Source organism: Xiphophorus hellerii, chromosome 8 (assembly GCF_003331165.1).
Source record: "Xiphophorus hellerii strain 12219 chromosome 8, Xiphophorus_hellerii-4.1, whole genome shotgun sequence".
Taxonomy (NCBI): domain Eukaryota; kingdom Metazoa; phylum Chordata; class Actinopteri; order Cyprinodontiformes; family Poeciliidae; genus Xiphophorus; species Xiphophorus hellerii.
Genome location: NC_045679.1, coordinates 22836346 through 22851647, shown reverse-complemented (window position 1 = coordinate 22851647; position 15302 = coordinate 22836346). Strand labels below are relative to the sequence as shown.

The 15302-nt window shown below is 41.4% G+C and overlaps 1 protein-coding gene across 12 annotated transcripts in view; it reads left to right on the top strand.

The window, feature by feature from the left end:
• The window catches only part of fcho2 (FCH and mu domain containing endocytic adaptor 2), a 57841-nt gene extending 43044 nt beyond the window's left edge, over positions 1–14797 (top strand). For 3 of the 12 annotated variants that reach the window (XM_032569120.1, XM_032569119.1, XM_032569118.1), the window contains 11 exons: positions 2315–2430; positions 3354–3483; positions 3667–3750; positions 5729–5788; positions 6248–6359; positions 7839–7994; positions 8706–8838; positions 11408–11607; positions 11722–11786; positions 11893–12057; positions 12656–14797. In XM_032569120.1, the coding sequence (XP_032425011.1) occupies positions 2315–2430; positions 3354–3483; positions 3667–3750; positions 5729–5788; positions 6248–6359; positions 7839–7994; positions 8706–8838; positions 11408–11607; positions 11722–11786; positions 11893–12057; positions 12656–12678 (1244 nt within the window). In that variant the 3' untranslated portion in view covers positions 12679–14797. Of the gene's footprint in view, positions 1–1450; positions 1967–2314; positions 2431–3353; positions 3484–3666; positions 3751–5728; positions 5789–6247; positions 6360–7838; positions 7995–8705; positions 8839–11407; positions 11608–11721; positions 11787–11892; positions 12058–12655 lie in introns of all 12 variants that reach the window. The other 9 variants (XM_032569122.1, XM_032569121.1, XM_032569117.1 and 6 more) reach the window with 6 other exon arrangements.
• The last annotated feature ends 505 nt before the right edge of the window (positions 14798–15302 follow it).

Below are 15302 nucleotides of genomic sequence, written 5' to 3'. Positions count from 1 at the left end.
TAGGTTGGGTTAGCAAGCTAGCAGTCTATGTTTTGTAGGTTGGGTTAGCAAGCTAGCAGTCTACGTTTTGTAGGTTGGGTTAGCAAGATAGCAGTCTACGTTTTGTAGGTTGGGTTAGCAAGCTAGCAGTCTACGTTTTGTAGGTTTGGTAAGCAAGCTAGCAGTCTGCGTTTTGAAGGTTTGGTTAGCAAGCTAGCAGTCTACGTTTTGTAGGTTGGGTTAGCAAGATAGCAGTCTACGTTTTGTAGGTTTGGTTAGCAAGCTAGCAGTCTGCGTTTTGTAGGTTTGGTTAGCAAGCTAGCAGTCTGCGTTTTGTAGGTTTGGTAAGCAAGCTAGCAGTCTGCGTTTTGTAGGTTTGGTAAGCAAGCTAGCAGTCTGTGTTTTGAAGGTTGGGTAAGCAAGCTAGCAGTCTGCGTTTTAAAACACCTGCGAGTCTAGCCTTCTAGCTTAGTAAGTATACTTTTTAAATAAAAATAATAATATGAAGCAGTCTTTTAGTGTCCGCTCCCTGACTCTCCACACAGTAGACTTTCTGTCATGTCAGAATATCTGTTCGTGCATCGAAACAGGTAATGGAGGGGCGAGGGCAAGTCTGCTTAAGAATGAACACATCCACATCACCTTCCTTTGCATCTGAAAAGGTAGCATACACATTTCAATCTCAAATTGTCCTGGCAGCCATGGATTTAAAAAAAAAATTATTTTAGATATGTCCAAAAGAAATTATTAGCAGGGAGTCTTGCAATTGAGATGCAACATGTATGGCACATTTGTGCCACTGCTTTGGAACTAATGCATGTGTTACTCAAATGTTACAACGATGAGCTGGAAGGATCCTAATCGGTGTTCGGGTAAACTTAGCATACATTCTGGCTGCGCTGATTAAGACTCACTCACCTCAGGATGCCGAATGCTTGACTTATCACTTATACCTGCTTTCTGAGTAATTCAGCTAATAAATACCCGACCAATTGGGGGGCACTCAGATTTTCTTTGTGTTTAACTTTCCTCAGGTGATTTTCAAACCTGTAGAAGAAAAAATTAAATGGGAGACTTAACATTAAAAGTATAATTTTATGTTCACAGAAAATAGTGATGCAGTGCAGTATGAACACAAAACTGATTTATGCTAACCCTGGATACGGTTTTGCTCTCAAAGATTTTTTTCCCTTTATGATCCACCTGATTGACATTGTAACATCTAATATGAACTTTTTAACCTAAACCTAGGTTTGATACTCTAATTAATGGATAACAAACTCCTTACGTTTCACGTAACACTGAAACTCCAAATTCAGGATTTTAATAGAGTACAGTTATTAACTGTGTTGTGATGCTTTTAAAATGCACTGCAGGTGTAAAGTCTGTCAAATATATTCATTTTCTCTACTTTGCTTTTCTTTATTTTTTTTACCTTTAACACCTCTTTCGATCACATATCTCCCTTCAGTCGACACTGTGAGCCGCTTTACCCCAGTGGCAGAGCGACAGCAGTCCAAAGATGTCTCCTCTTTCTCCTCATCCACCACCTCTCCCTGGGATTCCCCCGAAAACACTTCCCAAGGGCTGAGGCCTGCGCCGGTGAGGGCCCAGAGTGCCCCCATCACCCAGCCCACCGAGCCAATCGACCCCGTCAAAAGCCCGACTGCCGCCAGCCCCCCAAAGACCCCGAAGTCCATTGACAGCTTCTCCTCTGTGTCCTGGTCTCAGAGCCAGTGGATTGCTTTCGGGGATAGGTCCGCTCCGCCTTGCCGTCACGGCTCAGGCTCTTCCGTAGCAGAGGTCCAGAAGGCTCCGGCTGGCGGCTTCGGCAGGGCGAGCCGCTTCCTGTCGGACGAGTCTGCAGATGCTTTCTGCAAAGCAGCAGCTACGGCGGTCAGAGAGGACAGTAGCGTCTGTTTCGCTGACGTCTTCTCTGATAGGACAGTAGCAGCAGCCGCAGCATGCAAAGTATTTCATGGTAACAGTTACGTTGCTGTACAAGACACGCCGTGTGCCTGAGGGTTTGGAGTTGATTTTGCCTGAAAATTGACAGTAACGTCTTTGGTTTTCCATTTATTTTGTGTTGCTTTGGTTGTTTTTGCTGATGCTTTTGTGTTCCGTCTGCCTGAGATGCAAGATTTATTTATTTTTATTTTTTTTGTGGTCCAATTGATTTCGGAATGTGTTCTCTCCATTTTATTTTATTACTAAATATTTTGTCGTTGGAACAAGACGTGATGCATGAGCGTTCTGCACTCAACTGAACACACGCACGTTTGTACCTAGCCATACATTCTTAATTCTCTAACCAAAGTGTGTGTTTTTTTTCTAGTGCCAGTACCAAACCGACCTACGACCCCTCTGGCGGCTGGAGCCCTCGTCCCACCACCTCGTCCTTCGTCCAGACCCAAACTCCCCACCGGAAAACTCACGGGAATCAATGAAATTGTGCGTAATCCTTCCACTGCTTATATATTTCCACGTGAATTTTCCGTGCGCCTCCTCTGGTGTAGTGGCCAATAGAGCAAAAGATTTTCCAGATTCTTCAATGGCGTGACTTTACAAGCGACACGTTTTCAAGTTTGAGCCAACTCACTAATGCCCGTTTTGGCAAGCACCGCTGCCTATTTTCAGCTCAGTTTTTGTTTTGGGTATATTTGTCAAATCCCAGCTGAAAAGGCTTATTGAGACCCTGGGCCGCCTTCCATGTAAACTGTCAACAGATTTCCGCTAAGTCCGTCAGGGACTGTAAGGAGAACGGAGTAAAAAACTTTAGTTTGTGGGGTTTTTTTTAAAGATTTTTGAGCTTGACAGCACTTAGATTAAAAACATATTCTCTACTTTGGGCTGAATGTATGATACCTCCTCCCCCGTGCTTTACAGTTGAAGTTCCATGTTGTTCTGAACATCATCCCTCAACTTCCTCTTAACCTGTTGAGTTGTTAATTTTTTTTCTGTTGTTGTTCCGAGTGTTTTACTGTGGGTTTGCTCTAAAATTGTCAAACCTCAATCTGATCCGTGTTTCTGATTCACTTTTCTCTGCTGCACTTTGGAAGGTGTGACAAAGAAAAAAACTCTTCTTTCGCTTTTATTTCAACATTTTTCAACAACTTCCTTTTTGTTTAAGCGTATAACTAACATGGTACTCAAAAAGTTACGTTTTTCGTTTTCGGTTGTTTTATTTCTTGAGTGTTGATACTAAAAATGCCTTTAATTCCCCCTAAAATATCGAAGGAGAGTTTAATGCCTTTTTACGATCTGGAAGTTGTCTTCACTTCAAGTATTTACATGGAGTTTGCCGTCAGCCGTTCAGCAACACTTGTTTTGTTTTCTTTTCTTTAAGATTTCAATCACTTTTTGTATTCCTTTAGGTCCGGCCTTTCAGCCCACCCAAAGCATCCAACGCCAGCCCCCCTCCGACGGCACCGCTCGCCCGGGCCGAGAGTTCTTCCTCGCTGTCTTCGAACGCCTCGCTCAGTGCCGGGAACACTCCCACCGTCGGTAGGATCGTTTCCCTGTACTGCTCACTTTTTAGAAAATCTCCCTATTCTGCGTTTATTTCTCCCTTCTCTCCCTCAATCCCTCCTCCGACCTTTTAGAAAGGTTTGCTCCGTAACTTGCTGTTCTCCGTACTGCTTTCCTTCCTTTTTTTTTCTTTTCTTTCCTCCGCTCCTCTTCTTGCAGGATCTGAACACACTTTTGCTCCTCCCCTCTCCTGCTCAGGGTCTGACCTCAACAACTTTTCTCCTCATGTGCTTCTAAACCAAAGTGAGTCTGGCTTTTCGAACACGATCCCTTCAAAAGATGCATCTTTTTTCTTCCCCCCTCCTCTGTGTTTTCACTGTCAGTGTTTGTTCTCTGGGTACATTTCAGTGATGGCGTCTTATGCAAATGTGCAAAAGTCTTGAGCCAACCCTCGTCTCTTTACGTGCTGCTTCTCATAGGGTCATAAATGGACCTGAGGAGAATCTATTTTGGGTTTTCTAAAGGACTTTGAGGTTTTTCTTAAGGATTAATTGGGGATTTCCCCTGGTAAAGTTGTATTAAAATCCTGAATGCATTTTTATTGCAGTAGTGTAATCTCACCCGGGGAAATTTAGAAAAAATATTGTGTTTTATTTAAGTACATTAAGTCAGTGGGAAATCCCCTTTGAAAATCACTGGTAGCATAATTTGTACATCACAACTCACTGTGACAAAAAAATGACGTCTTGTTGACGTCCTTAGCAACCATTAGACACTATCTAGTGTACATGTGAGGAAAAGAACTTCCCTGTACAACCATCACAAACATAAATAAGAAGGATATTCTAAACATGGCTGGAACTTTAACAAATCTGTGCTTCCTTGTCTAAAAGTTATAAAATAATACTCTGTTCTTCCTGATGGGTCAAAATGTACGATACTATCAACAGCACGAGAACCAATTATCTAATCATTTCATTAGGAATATTAATTTCCTACAGAAATGCACGTCAATGAAAGGCTGTGATTTGAAAATGAAATCTCAGATTTTTTTTGCTCATATCAAATCCGATTTCAGATTTGAATCTATTTTTGCCCCAATCCCCTTCTTCTTTTTTTCCAAAAAATAAATGATGAATGTCAGAAAATATTTTTGAAAAACTGCTTTTTATTTCAGCCATCTTGTCTGTGAGTTGACCCGAATTTAAAGTCCAAATGAACTGAAGCTCTGAAACGCCATTATCAAAGAAGATGGCGGCCTTGGGCAGGCTGACATCACTCTGCACTGTAGAAACCCAAAGAGTGTATTGGTGGGGGGAAAAAATCCAGATTAAAAAAAAATTTAATCTTTAAAATCAGAAAATTTTATTAATCGATCAAATTCATTTATCTATTTTACAAACTATTAGAAAACTGCGTCATTCAGAAACGTAAAGAATTAAAGTAACATACCAAATATCTTTGAAATACATTATTATTCCATTTATAGTTCATTAATAGCTCTGTTGGAAGGACCTTATTGTTTGCCGATGAACAGATTCCTGTGTGTCAGACTGTAGCAGCCAAACGTAAGAGAGCAAATTGGTTTTTGCTTATGAAATATTGCTTTAAAGTACAGCTTTTGTGCTGTGTTTTCTTTCACCTGTCAGTGTTCAACAGTTGACCCAACAATAAATAAAATGTGCAATTAAAATCATATGTGAATAAGTTTGTTCACTCGATAAGTCATTAAAAAACCTGCCACGCCATCATCCCACCTACCACTTCCTGTCGTCTTCTTTGTTTTTTCCACCAGTGGTAACATCCAGTCGTTCATCGCGAAACGTGTGATGCGAAAAAAAGTGTTTATTTTGCCTGATTTTGTTATTTTTGTCAATTTGATGCAGCTAAAAAAAAAACCCCACCTAATTCTAGCGCAATACCTTTTTATCAACACTTTTGAAACTGGTGTCTTTCTATTAAGCAAATTTATTTTCACAATTCCAATTTGCGCAATAATATAGTCAATGGAAATGCATCTAGTGACTCCTAGAAAACCTGTAAATTGGCTTTAAACCACTCAAAGAGCACATTGGATGAGTGTTCATTCAAGACTTTTACTGTGTGTGTTATCTTTGCTGCTCATCTCTGTCATATCAGACGTGTTCGCTCGGGGCTCGCTGCCTCCCATTGTCACATTTTTAGAAAGTGTTCTCCCAGCGTCACATCTCCTCACGCTGCGCTCTCTGTGCCTTTGTGCGTTTCCTCTCTTCCTCTTTGCGCCTCTTAATGTGGCGTAAAGAGGACGGTGGGTTTGTAGCCAAGCTGCCCGCCTTTGAGAAGCGGTGTGAAGCGCCAGCAGGTACGGATGAAGTTCTCGTTGGAGAACGGTCTTTTTTTGTGCGTGTGTGTTTACCTGAAAGGAACTAACACCAATCTGCCTTTCAAAGGGAAATTAACCGGCAGCTAAAAATATGCGTCGCTTTGCAGTAGTTGCAGCTGCGTCTCGGCTGCTCTCTTTATTTAACACCTATAATATAATATGGTTTTTACATCGTTAAAACGGTTTATTCTATTAATTTTTAAAAACTTTTTTTGCATTTTGGTGTGCAGTGACTATGCCGAATGTCTTGAGTTAATCAAAAGCAGCTTTTTTTATTTATTTTTTACAATATCTACGTCAGTTCCTTTAATAACACTACTTATTTGCACGAGCACGGATGATCTGACGTAAAAGTGCCTCGGCGTGATCAAACCTCGCAGCCGAGGCAGCAGACTCGTAACCCTGAGCCTCTCTCTCTCTCTCTCTTTCTTTTCTCAGGGACGTCTCGCGGTCCGAGTCCTGTGACCCTGGCATCCCAAGATGCCTTGCCCATCGCCGTGGCCTTCACGGAAACAGTTAATGCTTACTTCAAAGGAGCTGATCCTGCCAAGTGAGTCTCACATGACGCTCAAAAAGGCCTGCGGAGCTGACCTGCACATGTGCATGTTGCTGTTTGCATGGGTACTTCGTTGCACGAGCTTTACAGTCCATAGTTCGTACAACGCACTTTCTTTGTCCCTGTCTGCACACCTCCGTTGTCTCTTCCCCTCCCTGTGCACATATGGAAGGCTTTGCACAAGTCTGACACCATTCTTTCAGGATGGATAACCTACATGAGGCAGATTATAGTCTGGGACTGAGCAAACATACCGTCTTTTATTGGTTAACTACTGCTAAATTGCTGCTGTGCAGAAGGCTTCTTTTTCCAGGGATTAGCAAATGGAACATTTCATAAGCAATGCAGCAAAGACACGCCGCAAGGTTGAGAGACCGCCGCGGCCCACTAGCACCACAGACACACACACTGATGGCAGACTGGGTTTACATTACACCACCGAAGCGTGCAGATGCGCAGAATATTACGCACCGACGAAATGAACCGCACGTTTTAAGTTAAAGCAAGAAACAAAACTTGCGGTTGCGTCAGAGGATTACTTGACTAAAAGTTTCATAATAAAACCGAATAAGTACAGGACATTTGATAAGTACTTCTTATTGTTTTTTGAGTGGAACTTACATAAAGGGAATGACTTTGTTTATGAACATGAAGGAGTCTTTATGAATGTTTACAACGGTTGCCATGCAGTGTCATTTGGTAAATAAAGAGACTTTTAATGCAAAGTTGCACTACAAGTTGCATTAAAAGTCGATTAAAAGTGTCGACTTTGCATTAAAAGTGCCACTATTAATCGAATAACACTTCATGACAACAGTCATAGACAATCATAAAGACTCCTTCATGTTCATGACGGATGTTATGTCATGTTTATGACAGCGTCATATCAGTCGTATGCACATCTCTTCAATTACAGTTTTAACAGAAAAATGAACCCACTGCACTGAACCCCATTGAAAACCTGGTATTTCCACAAAATATTTCTTGAGTTAAAACATGAGTATTTTTATTTCTACATGAATATGAACTTGTTTCTTTTGCATTATTTGAGGTCTGAAAGCACTGCATCTTTTTTGTTATTTTGACCATTTGTCATTTTCTGCAAATAAATACAAAAGGTTTGCTTGGAATTTCAGAGACATGTTGTCAGTAGTTCATAAAATAAAACAACAGTGCTCATTTTACTCAAACATGTACTTATAAAAAGTAAAATCAGAGAAACTGATCATTTTAAGTGGTCTCTTGATTTTTTTTTCCAGAACTGTATGTTGCACCAAATCACATATCATCTAAATACACAGTCCAATCACAGTCTAAATTCAGTTCAAACCAGAGGTGCACCGGCAGATCTCTGACCATCAACACAGAATAACCAGATCACATGAGACCCGTTGTACTTGTCACCGTCGTGGTTTGGCTCTCTGCCACGTGAGGAAGCTGTGAAAGTATAAAACCGGTGGCTGTGCTCGGCAGGTGCATCGTGAAGATCACCGGCGACATGACGCTGTCGTTCCCCATGGGCATCATCAAGGTGTTCACCACCAACCCCTCCCCGGCCGTCCTCACCTTCAAGCTGAAAAACACCAGCAGGCTGGAGCAGATCCTGCCAAACCAGCAGATCCTATACAGGTGAGGCCGCTTTTCTTTTTTTTTAAAGCTCTTCGGCACAAACCGGCTAGGATACAAGAACCCGAGCAAGCCGGTCAACTAGCTCACACAAACTGGAGTCGCCGGCCAGGCGAAAGGCGGATCTGGGCTCGGCCGTACGAGCGCGCCTCCAGAAAACACACTGCGCACCAGTGAGAGGAAATTCAATTAGTAATCCGACATGAAACTATCATTAAGCTGTCAGGGAAATATTTTCCAGCCGTTTTTCACGACCAGGTTCTCAGCTGTCCATGTCTCTTCTGAAAGACGCCCCCAAACAGCGAGGAAGCACTTCATAAAGCGGCTACGTCATTCAGCGCTTAATTCATTAAACGTGTTGAGGTATGTCTCACCTCATTAGTTGTAGGGAGATGTAATTCGGTATATTTTGCTTCCCATGTAAAAACAGAAAAAAAGTTTTGTTAACATTTGTTTTAGATTGCGTCTTCTTCTCTCTCTCTTTTTTCATTTTCCTCCCTCCTCTCTCTGCTTCCACCCAGTTATCTCAAAACCACACGGCTGGACTAATTGAATCAACTGGAATTCGTGATTTAGTAGCCGGTTGAATTTAACAGGGCCATATTTTCCGAGCTGTTGGAGCTTTAGACACAAAGCCAAGGCGAGCGACGCATAATTGAGCCTCTGATTATTCCCCGTCTGTGTCTCCCTTCTTTCTGTTTGCCTTTCATCCAGTGATCCTTCCCAAAGCGACTCCAACTCCAAGGACTTCTGGTTCAACATGCAAGCCCTGACGTCCTACCTCAGAAAAGCCTCCGAGCAGAATCCGTCGGCCTCCTACTACAACGTGGAGATCTTAAAATACCAGGTCAGTCAGCCACAATCGCCCCGAGGGCTTAATCCAGACAAAAAGACTTTGTTTAAAAAAAAGGTTTTGTGTTTTTAATCTCTGAGTCTGAGGGCGGAGTCAGAGGCAAAATCAAATTTGAGCATTAGGCTAGTGAAGTTCAAACGGCATTTTTAAAGATGAGGAACGGTGCCTGTTCTTTGTGTTGACATCTTTCACTAAATGTCACCAAAGGCCCTGCAAAGACCAAAGTAACTCCTGACAATATCCGACTGGAGCGTCGTCACATTTTCACTAAATGAAAATACGGTGACTGAACACTGGAAAAATGATCCAGTGTGTTATGTTGTTTTTAGCCGGTCCATTTGGGTCCTCGGCTCCATTAGGGTTGCCATGTTTTGCCGGTTCAAGTTTGATTTCACCACAGCTGGGCAGAGTACCCCAAAAAACTGTGCTCAGCTTGAGCAGCACTACCTCCACATGTTTATGCTCAAGTAAAAGTAAAAAAAAAGTCAAACAAAAAACTAAAGAGTAAAAAAGTGTTTGGTAAAAAAGCTACTCAATTACCGATCAAAATAGAAATCATAAATTTCTTTTAAAGTTTTATCATCAGTCGGACCAAAATAGAAAGTTGCGTGGAAATTCTGATATCTTAAAGAGCAAAATGAAAATAATTCATAAAATAACAACAAAATCACAGAGAATAAACATTTTTCCAAAACAATTTCTTTCAAGATAAAACTGCTGGTTTGTCTGTATGTGTGTGTGTGGGTGTGGGCGTGCGTGTGTGTGTGTGTGCTGTCTGGTGTGAAACAATGTTCACCTTTTATGATCTTTTCTTTTTGGAAAAAGCACTTTTAGCTCATCTTAGTAAGAACAACGTATTATCCCACCGGTCACAATTGTGACCGATCATAAAACACACCTTTTCATATATTTTTCCACAATTTTAAAAATTATTTCCCCTTGATTAGTTCATTAGGGCTATCAATGACACCTGATTTTAATATTTTCATGTCTGGGAAAGATTTGGGTTTAAATGGATTAACCTTCGTAACGAAATGTATTTCTAAAACCTAAATTCCCTGGAGAAAGAAAATCTGCAAATTAAAAAAAACAAACTGTAACGATATAAAGATGGGATGAATTCTGTTTCTCCAATCACCTCTCATGTGTAAAAGCTGCAACCTTGGACTAGACGGGATTTTAATATATTGGAGTTCTTCGCCTACTTTCACTGGTCTGTCATTAAAAAGCTCTTAAGAGTTCGAACTGAGGGTGGAATTCAACTGCCACCCTCCAGAAAAGGGAAATGAAAATACCCCTCCAGGTACCAGATGCCCTCGCTTACCTAAGAAAATGCCATTTTCAGAAAATCTTACAAGGTCAAACAGTCAGACATTATGTAGTAACATTATAAAACTGTAGACATTTTTAGTAATTGTTACGCCTCCATGGTCTAGGGGTCCAGGGGCGGTAACATAAAAATGTGTCCAGAGAAAAAAGTGGAATGAAAAAATTATTTATTACAAAATGAAGGTTTTCACAGAACCAAAACACAATACAACTTAACCCAATTAAACAAAAGTAAAGGACCAACAAATGCAGAAATCACTGAGTGCAAATTAAATAACAAGATGTGCAAACACATCAGTCTAAAGTAACTCAAAACAACCAAAAAGAAAGGACAAAAGGGAGCACCAAAACCTCCCAAACACAAGCCTCTAGCTTGTTCAAGGTTTACCTAAAGCAGATTCACCACTTAGCAAAATAAGCGAAAACAAAATTGTTCAAACTGTCCAAAACAGTCACCAAACACAGAAGGTGGGGGTCAGCTGTACACAACCTCTTCCTGCTAGCTGCCCCACTGGAGGAATTAACTCAGACGTCTTTTATATGGTGCAGGTGGGTCTCATCAACGTCTGATTGGCTTTGCTGCTCCAATGGGGTGGCTGCTCTCCTGCAGCTTCTAGGCAGCCAATCAGAAAGCTGTGCCCGCACAGCTGATCCTGCATAATAGAAAAAAACAAAGAGCCTGCACAGCCTCAAGAGGCCAGGGGCCTAACAGTAATGCATTTAATTTCAGCGTGCCACACCTTGATTATCAGCGACCCCCATCACGGCTCTTTCTGGAGGCGCCCCTGCTCGTATCATCACTACATTTTCCAGTACGACTGAATATTGTTTCGACATTAAAAAGCAAAATTTCCATTTCACCACTGATGTAAATAAATCCAGTCAGGGTGAACCGATAAACTGGCAAACTAGCAGGCTGCTTCCGTCTTACTGACAGTCCACAATCACTGAGGTGTTTGATTGACTAAAAGGCCCGTGCAAAAGGCTGCACACTAAGGCATCGTTAAGCCATTTTGATGATATTAGTAAGCAATGTCTCCAAAATGACAATATTATTGTTTATCGCAATTATTTCTGGGACATTTAATCCCTAAGCAAAATTAGTTATTGCGACAGGCCCACTTCTAACCCTCGACCTCTTCTGACCCTCGACCTCTTCTAACCACGCCCTCCTCGTCTCTCTGACTGCTGAGACTGGAAGGTTAGAGGTTTGACGCCCATTGGCTGTGTTCAGGTGCTGTCCGACGGGATCCATTCGACTCCTCTCAACCTGGCCGTGTACTGGAAGTGTACGCCGAGCACAACAGACCTGCGGCTGGACTACCGCTACAACCCAGAGTCCATGGACTCGCCCGGACCGCTCACCAACGTACAAGTCCTGGTTCCCGTCGACGGGGGCGTCGCCAACATGCAGTCTCTACCCAACTCCGTATGGTGAGGAAAGGCGAACGGTGTGCCACCAGGAGCCCAGCGTGGCCCACTTAAAAAAAACCAACATTTCTTTTTCTTTTAAAAACCTCAGTTGTTATTTTTTTTTGTCTCTTTTAGGAATTCAGAGCAGAGCAAGTGTCTTTGGAAGCTGAGCGACATCTCGGAAAAGACTGAAAATGAAGGTAATGAGGGATTCGTTGGTTTTCTCTTTGAAGTTCACCACTGATGTAAATAAATCCAGTCAGGGTGAACCGATAAATTGGCAACCGCATTGGTTTTTGACCTCAGGCGCCGGCTCTCTGCGGGCCAAGTTTGAGCTCTCGAATGGCCCGTCGAACCCGTCCACTTTGGCGGTCCAGTTCATGAACGAGGGCAGCACCCTGTCAGGAGTCGACATGGACCTGCAGGGGACTGGATACAGACTTTCGCTCAACAAGAAGAGATTTGCCACGGGTACGTCGAACGGCACTTTTTAAAAAATTCACACTCCATTGCCTTTTGTGTCTCCTACTGGGATTTTACGTAACACACCGACACAATTAACCGTAAAAGTCTGAACGGGGAGGAAAAGGATACACTGCTAACGACTGACGGGCGTTTGTTTTCAATCGTTTTTACTCTGACGCCCCAAAATAAAAGTCAGAGCAATTAGCTTCAGAGTCACCACAGCGTCAATGGTTTCAAATCACCAAACCAATCTAAACGTTAAAGACAACACAAAGAAACACAAAATGCTCTTTATAAAACAAAGTCGTTTGTTATCGAGGGAGGAGAAAGTGATTGACGTAAAAGTAACACCGCAACAAAAAAACCACATTTTGTGTTCACTTGTGATGTCTTTGATTAATATTTAAATGTATGTTCTGAAACGTTGAAGCACGACAAACATGAAAAAAGAACAAGAACCAGGGAGATGGCAGGCACGCTCTGCGTAGGTCCGACACACAAATCCCCAGCAAACGGTGTGAATTCTTGTCACGCCTCTACGCGTGGCTGCCACCTTTCATATTTAACTTCTCCACATGTTTAAGTGCATCTCTTGTGTCTTCAGGTCGCTACATGGCAGACTGCTGAGGTGACCCCGGCGCCGTCTCATCTCCGATCAAAAGAAAAATCGAAGCGTCCCGATTCGCCGGAGCACTTATTGCCCACGGTTTCGCGCAGGAAGCCAGAATCTCACTACAGTAAAACAGCACTGAGTAAAGAACACTGTTTAAAGAGAAAACTAAAAGAAAAAAAGGAAACTCAGATGAGCTTTCAGAAAAATGTGTAGATATGAAGTCTAATAATGCTTTCCGATCAATTATGTACAGAGACAATTTATTGATTCGCCATAAATTTATATTGTATTTGAAATTTAGAGAAAAAAAAGGAAAAAAAAAAACATGCACTAACAACTTTTCCAGAAGCTATTTTCCCTCTTGTACTCGTTTCTAAGAGCTTAAGGAATATGGAATCTTTTTCTTTCTTTTTTTGCGTGCTGATGAGTTGAAAAGCTCTCACCGAACTGTAAATAATAACTCCCAAAATCGGCTCTCCTTTTTAAACATGTGCAATGAAGCAATGAAGGTCGATTCTGTCTCCAACAGGACTCTCACAACTTGTGGCACAAACTTGGATCTTAAATTGTTCTCGTGCTCTCAGAAAATGCAAAAAAAAATAAAAATAAAAATAAAAAATCCAACCTCAGTGCCTGATCTTGTACTGTGGAACAGAAGTTAAATAACAAAGAGAAAACTGCCTCCATGCATTTCCAGATCTCCCCGGGTTTGTCCTTTGTAAAACAGATCCTGTTGACGTTTTTTGATGAACCTTAAGTGCTGACGTTTTCTAAAACGGGAGTCTCCAAATCATCTGTGAAACACTGTGGCGAATGTTGGAGACTTAAAAACAAAAATCGAGGGACGTTGAACCAAATTTAACTTTGCCGCCTTGAATAAAAAAAAAGTGCCTAAATCGGGTTTTTATTGGTTTTTAGTTTTCTTTTTCTACTTGTTTTGTATTCCGCAGCACATTTAATGAGAAAGGCACCGACAATGTGCCCGGTGTGGTATTTACTCCTTTATTTGGATACTGAAGGGAAAATGTCGCCTCGTTTTAGTCTTGACTGTCTTCCGGAAATATGTGAGTCTTCTTCGCCTTCTTTGGTTGAAAACAAAACGTTCATTTGGTTCGTTCTCTATCGAGTACGTGTTGTCGGGTTTTTAGCTAGTAGCATCACCACAGGGCTAAAAAAATACCGCGATTTATCTAGCGTTGTCGACGCTGTGACGCCATGCTGCCATTAAACCTGCCATGGACTGAAAGTCTGTGAGCAGAAAAAAATGTTAAAAAGTCGCCACGTTTTAAATCTTGGTGCTTTATTACAACCTTTTTCTAACAAATGGTTCCTGCTTCAAAGTTCTTTTTTTTTTACTTCCTGGTGGAGAATTTTTAACTCCTAACTTTTTGGCTGAGGTCATCCGTGTGGTCGTCCTCAGATTTGGTAGTAATTCAAAGCGAGATCGCTTTACGCTGTAGCTATTTCACATCTCCGACATGAGGAATAATCACAAGCTCTCTTGGACTTTATACCGAAAACCGTAACTCGTTGCGGTCCTCAGCGATGTTTACCAATGACTTATCGGCATATCGACGATAACTCCACCAGGCGTCTCTGTTTTAAAGCTGTAGCGCACCGTTGTCAGATTTGAGTCGTGTTTTTAGCAAGTTTGTAAACTGAAGCGTTCACCATTAAACTAAAGTGCTGACACTAATCTAAATGTGCATTCGCATTTTGTTGGTACAATGTCACTTTTTTGCCACAATTTACAAAAAATAAATAAAAAATCCTAACGAAATCGACTTAAGGCATTCAACTTGTTTGTTTAAATAGTATTTTATTTCCGCTCCACCCTGAGCAAGGCAAACACTTTTTATTAATGAGCCCACCCATTCTGAAACTGTATTGAAGAATAAGCAAGCTGGTTCTTGCTGTCGCCACAAAACTATAACGCATTTTACAGAGGTCATCTTCCAGGCCCCGCCCCCTTTCCTTCTTATTGTTTTGTATCGAAGAGCAAGTCGTGTCAGTGATTGTCACGTTTTTATCAATATCTCTGCCATTTCTGTCTGTTTTATGATTTCTAATTGTACCTGTATTAAATGTGTAATATATGAATATATACAAATATATGAAAATGATGACTTTAAACGTGACCAAGTGTGGTTTATTTTTTTCCTTTATTGCTGTTGCATAAAAAAAAACAAGGTGTAGAAAAATCCAGATTTTAATTTGGGTACAGTTGGAAAGAAAATGATGTTGGAAAATTATTGTTTAAAATAACAAAATTGTAGGTTCCTAGTTGGTCCAGAGCAGAGGTCGCGCTAGACTTTTTTGTTCTCCGTCATTTTGACCGACAACATTTTAAAAAATCGTCATGTACTATTTTTACCCTTCAAATTATAACCATATTAACATAGGCTGTTTAGCATTTTTATGCGGTTTAGTTAATATTCACCTAGTTGAATCCAGAACCCATCACACATAAAGCAGATAAATGCACCTACATTGTTCTCCATAGGGCAACCATGTTTCCTTTAAGGGTGAAAAGTCAGAAAGACGCCGATCTGAATCTATTCAGCGCTCCATCATTGGCCCCCCGGAAACTGCAGCTAAAACACTCAAGGTTTGACTCCGTTCCAACCTGCAAAGTTAA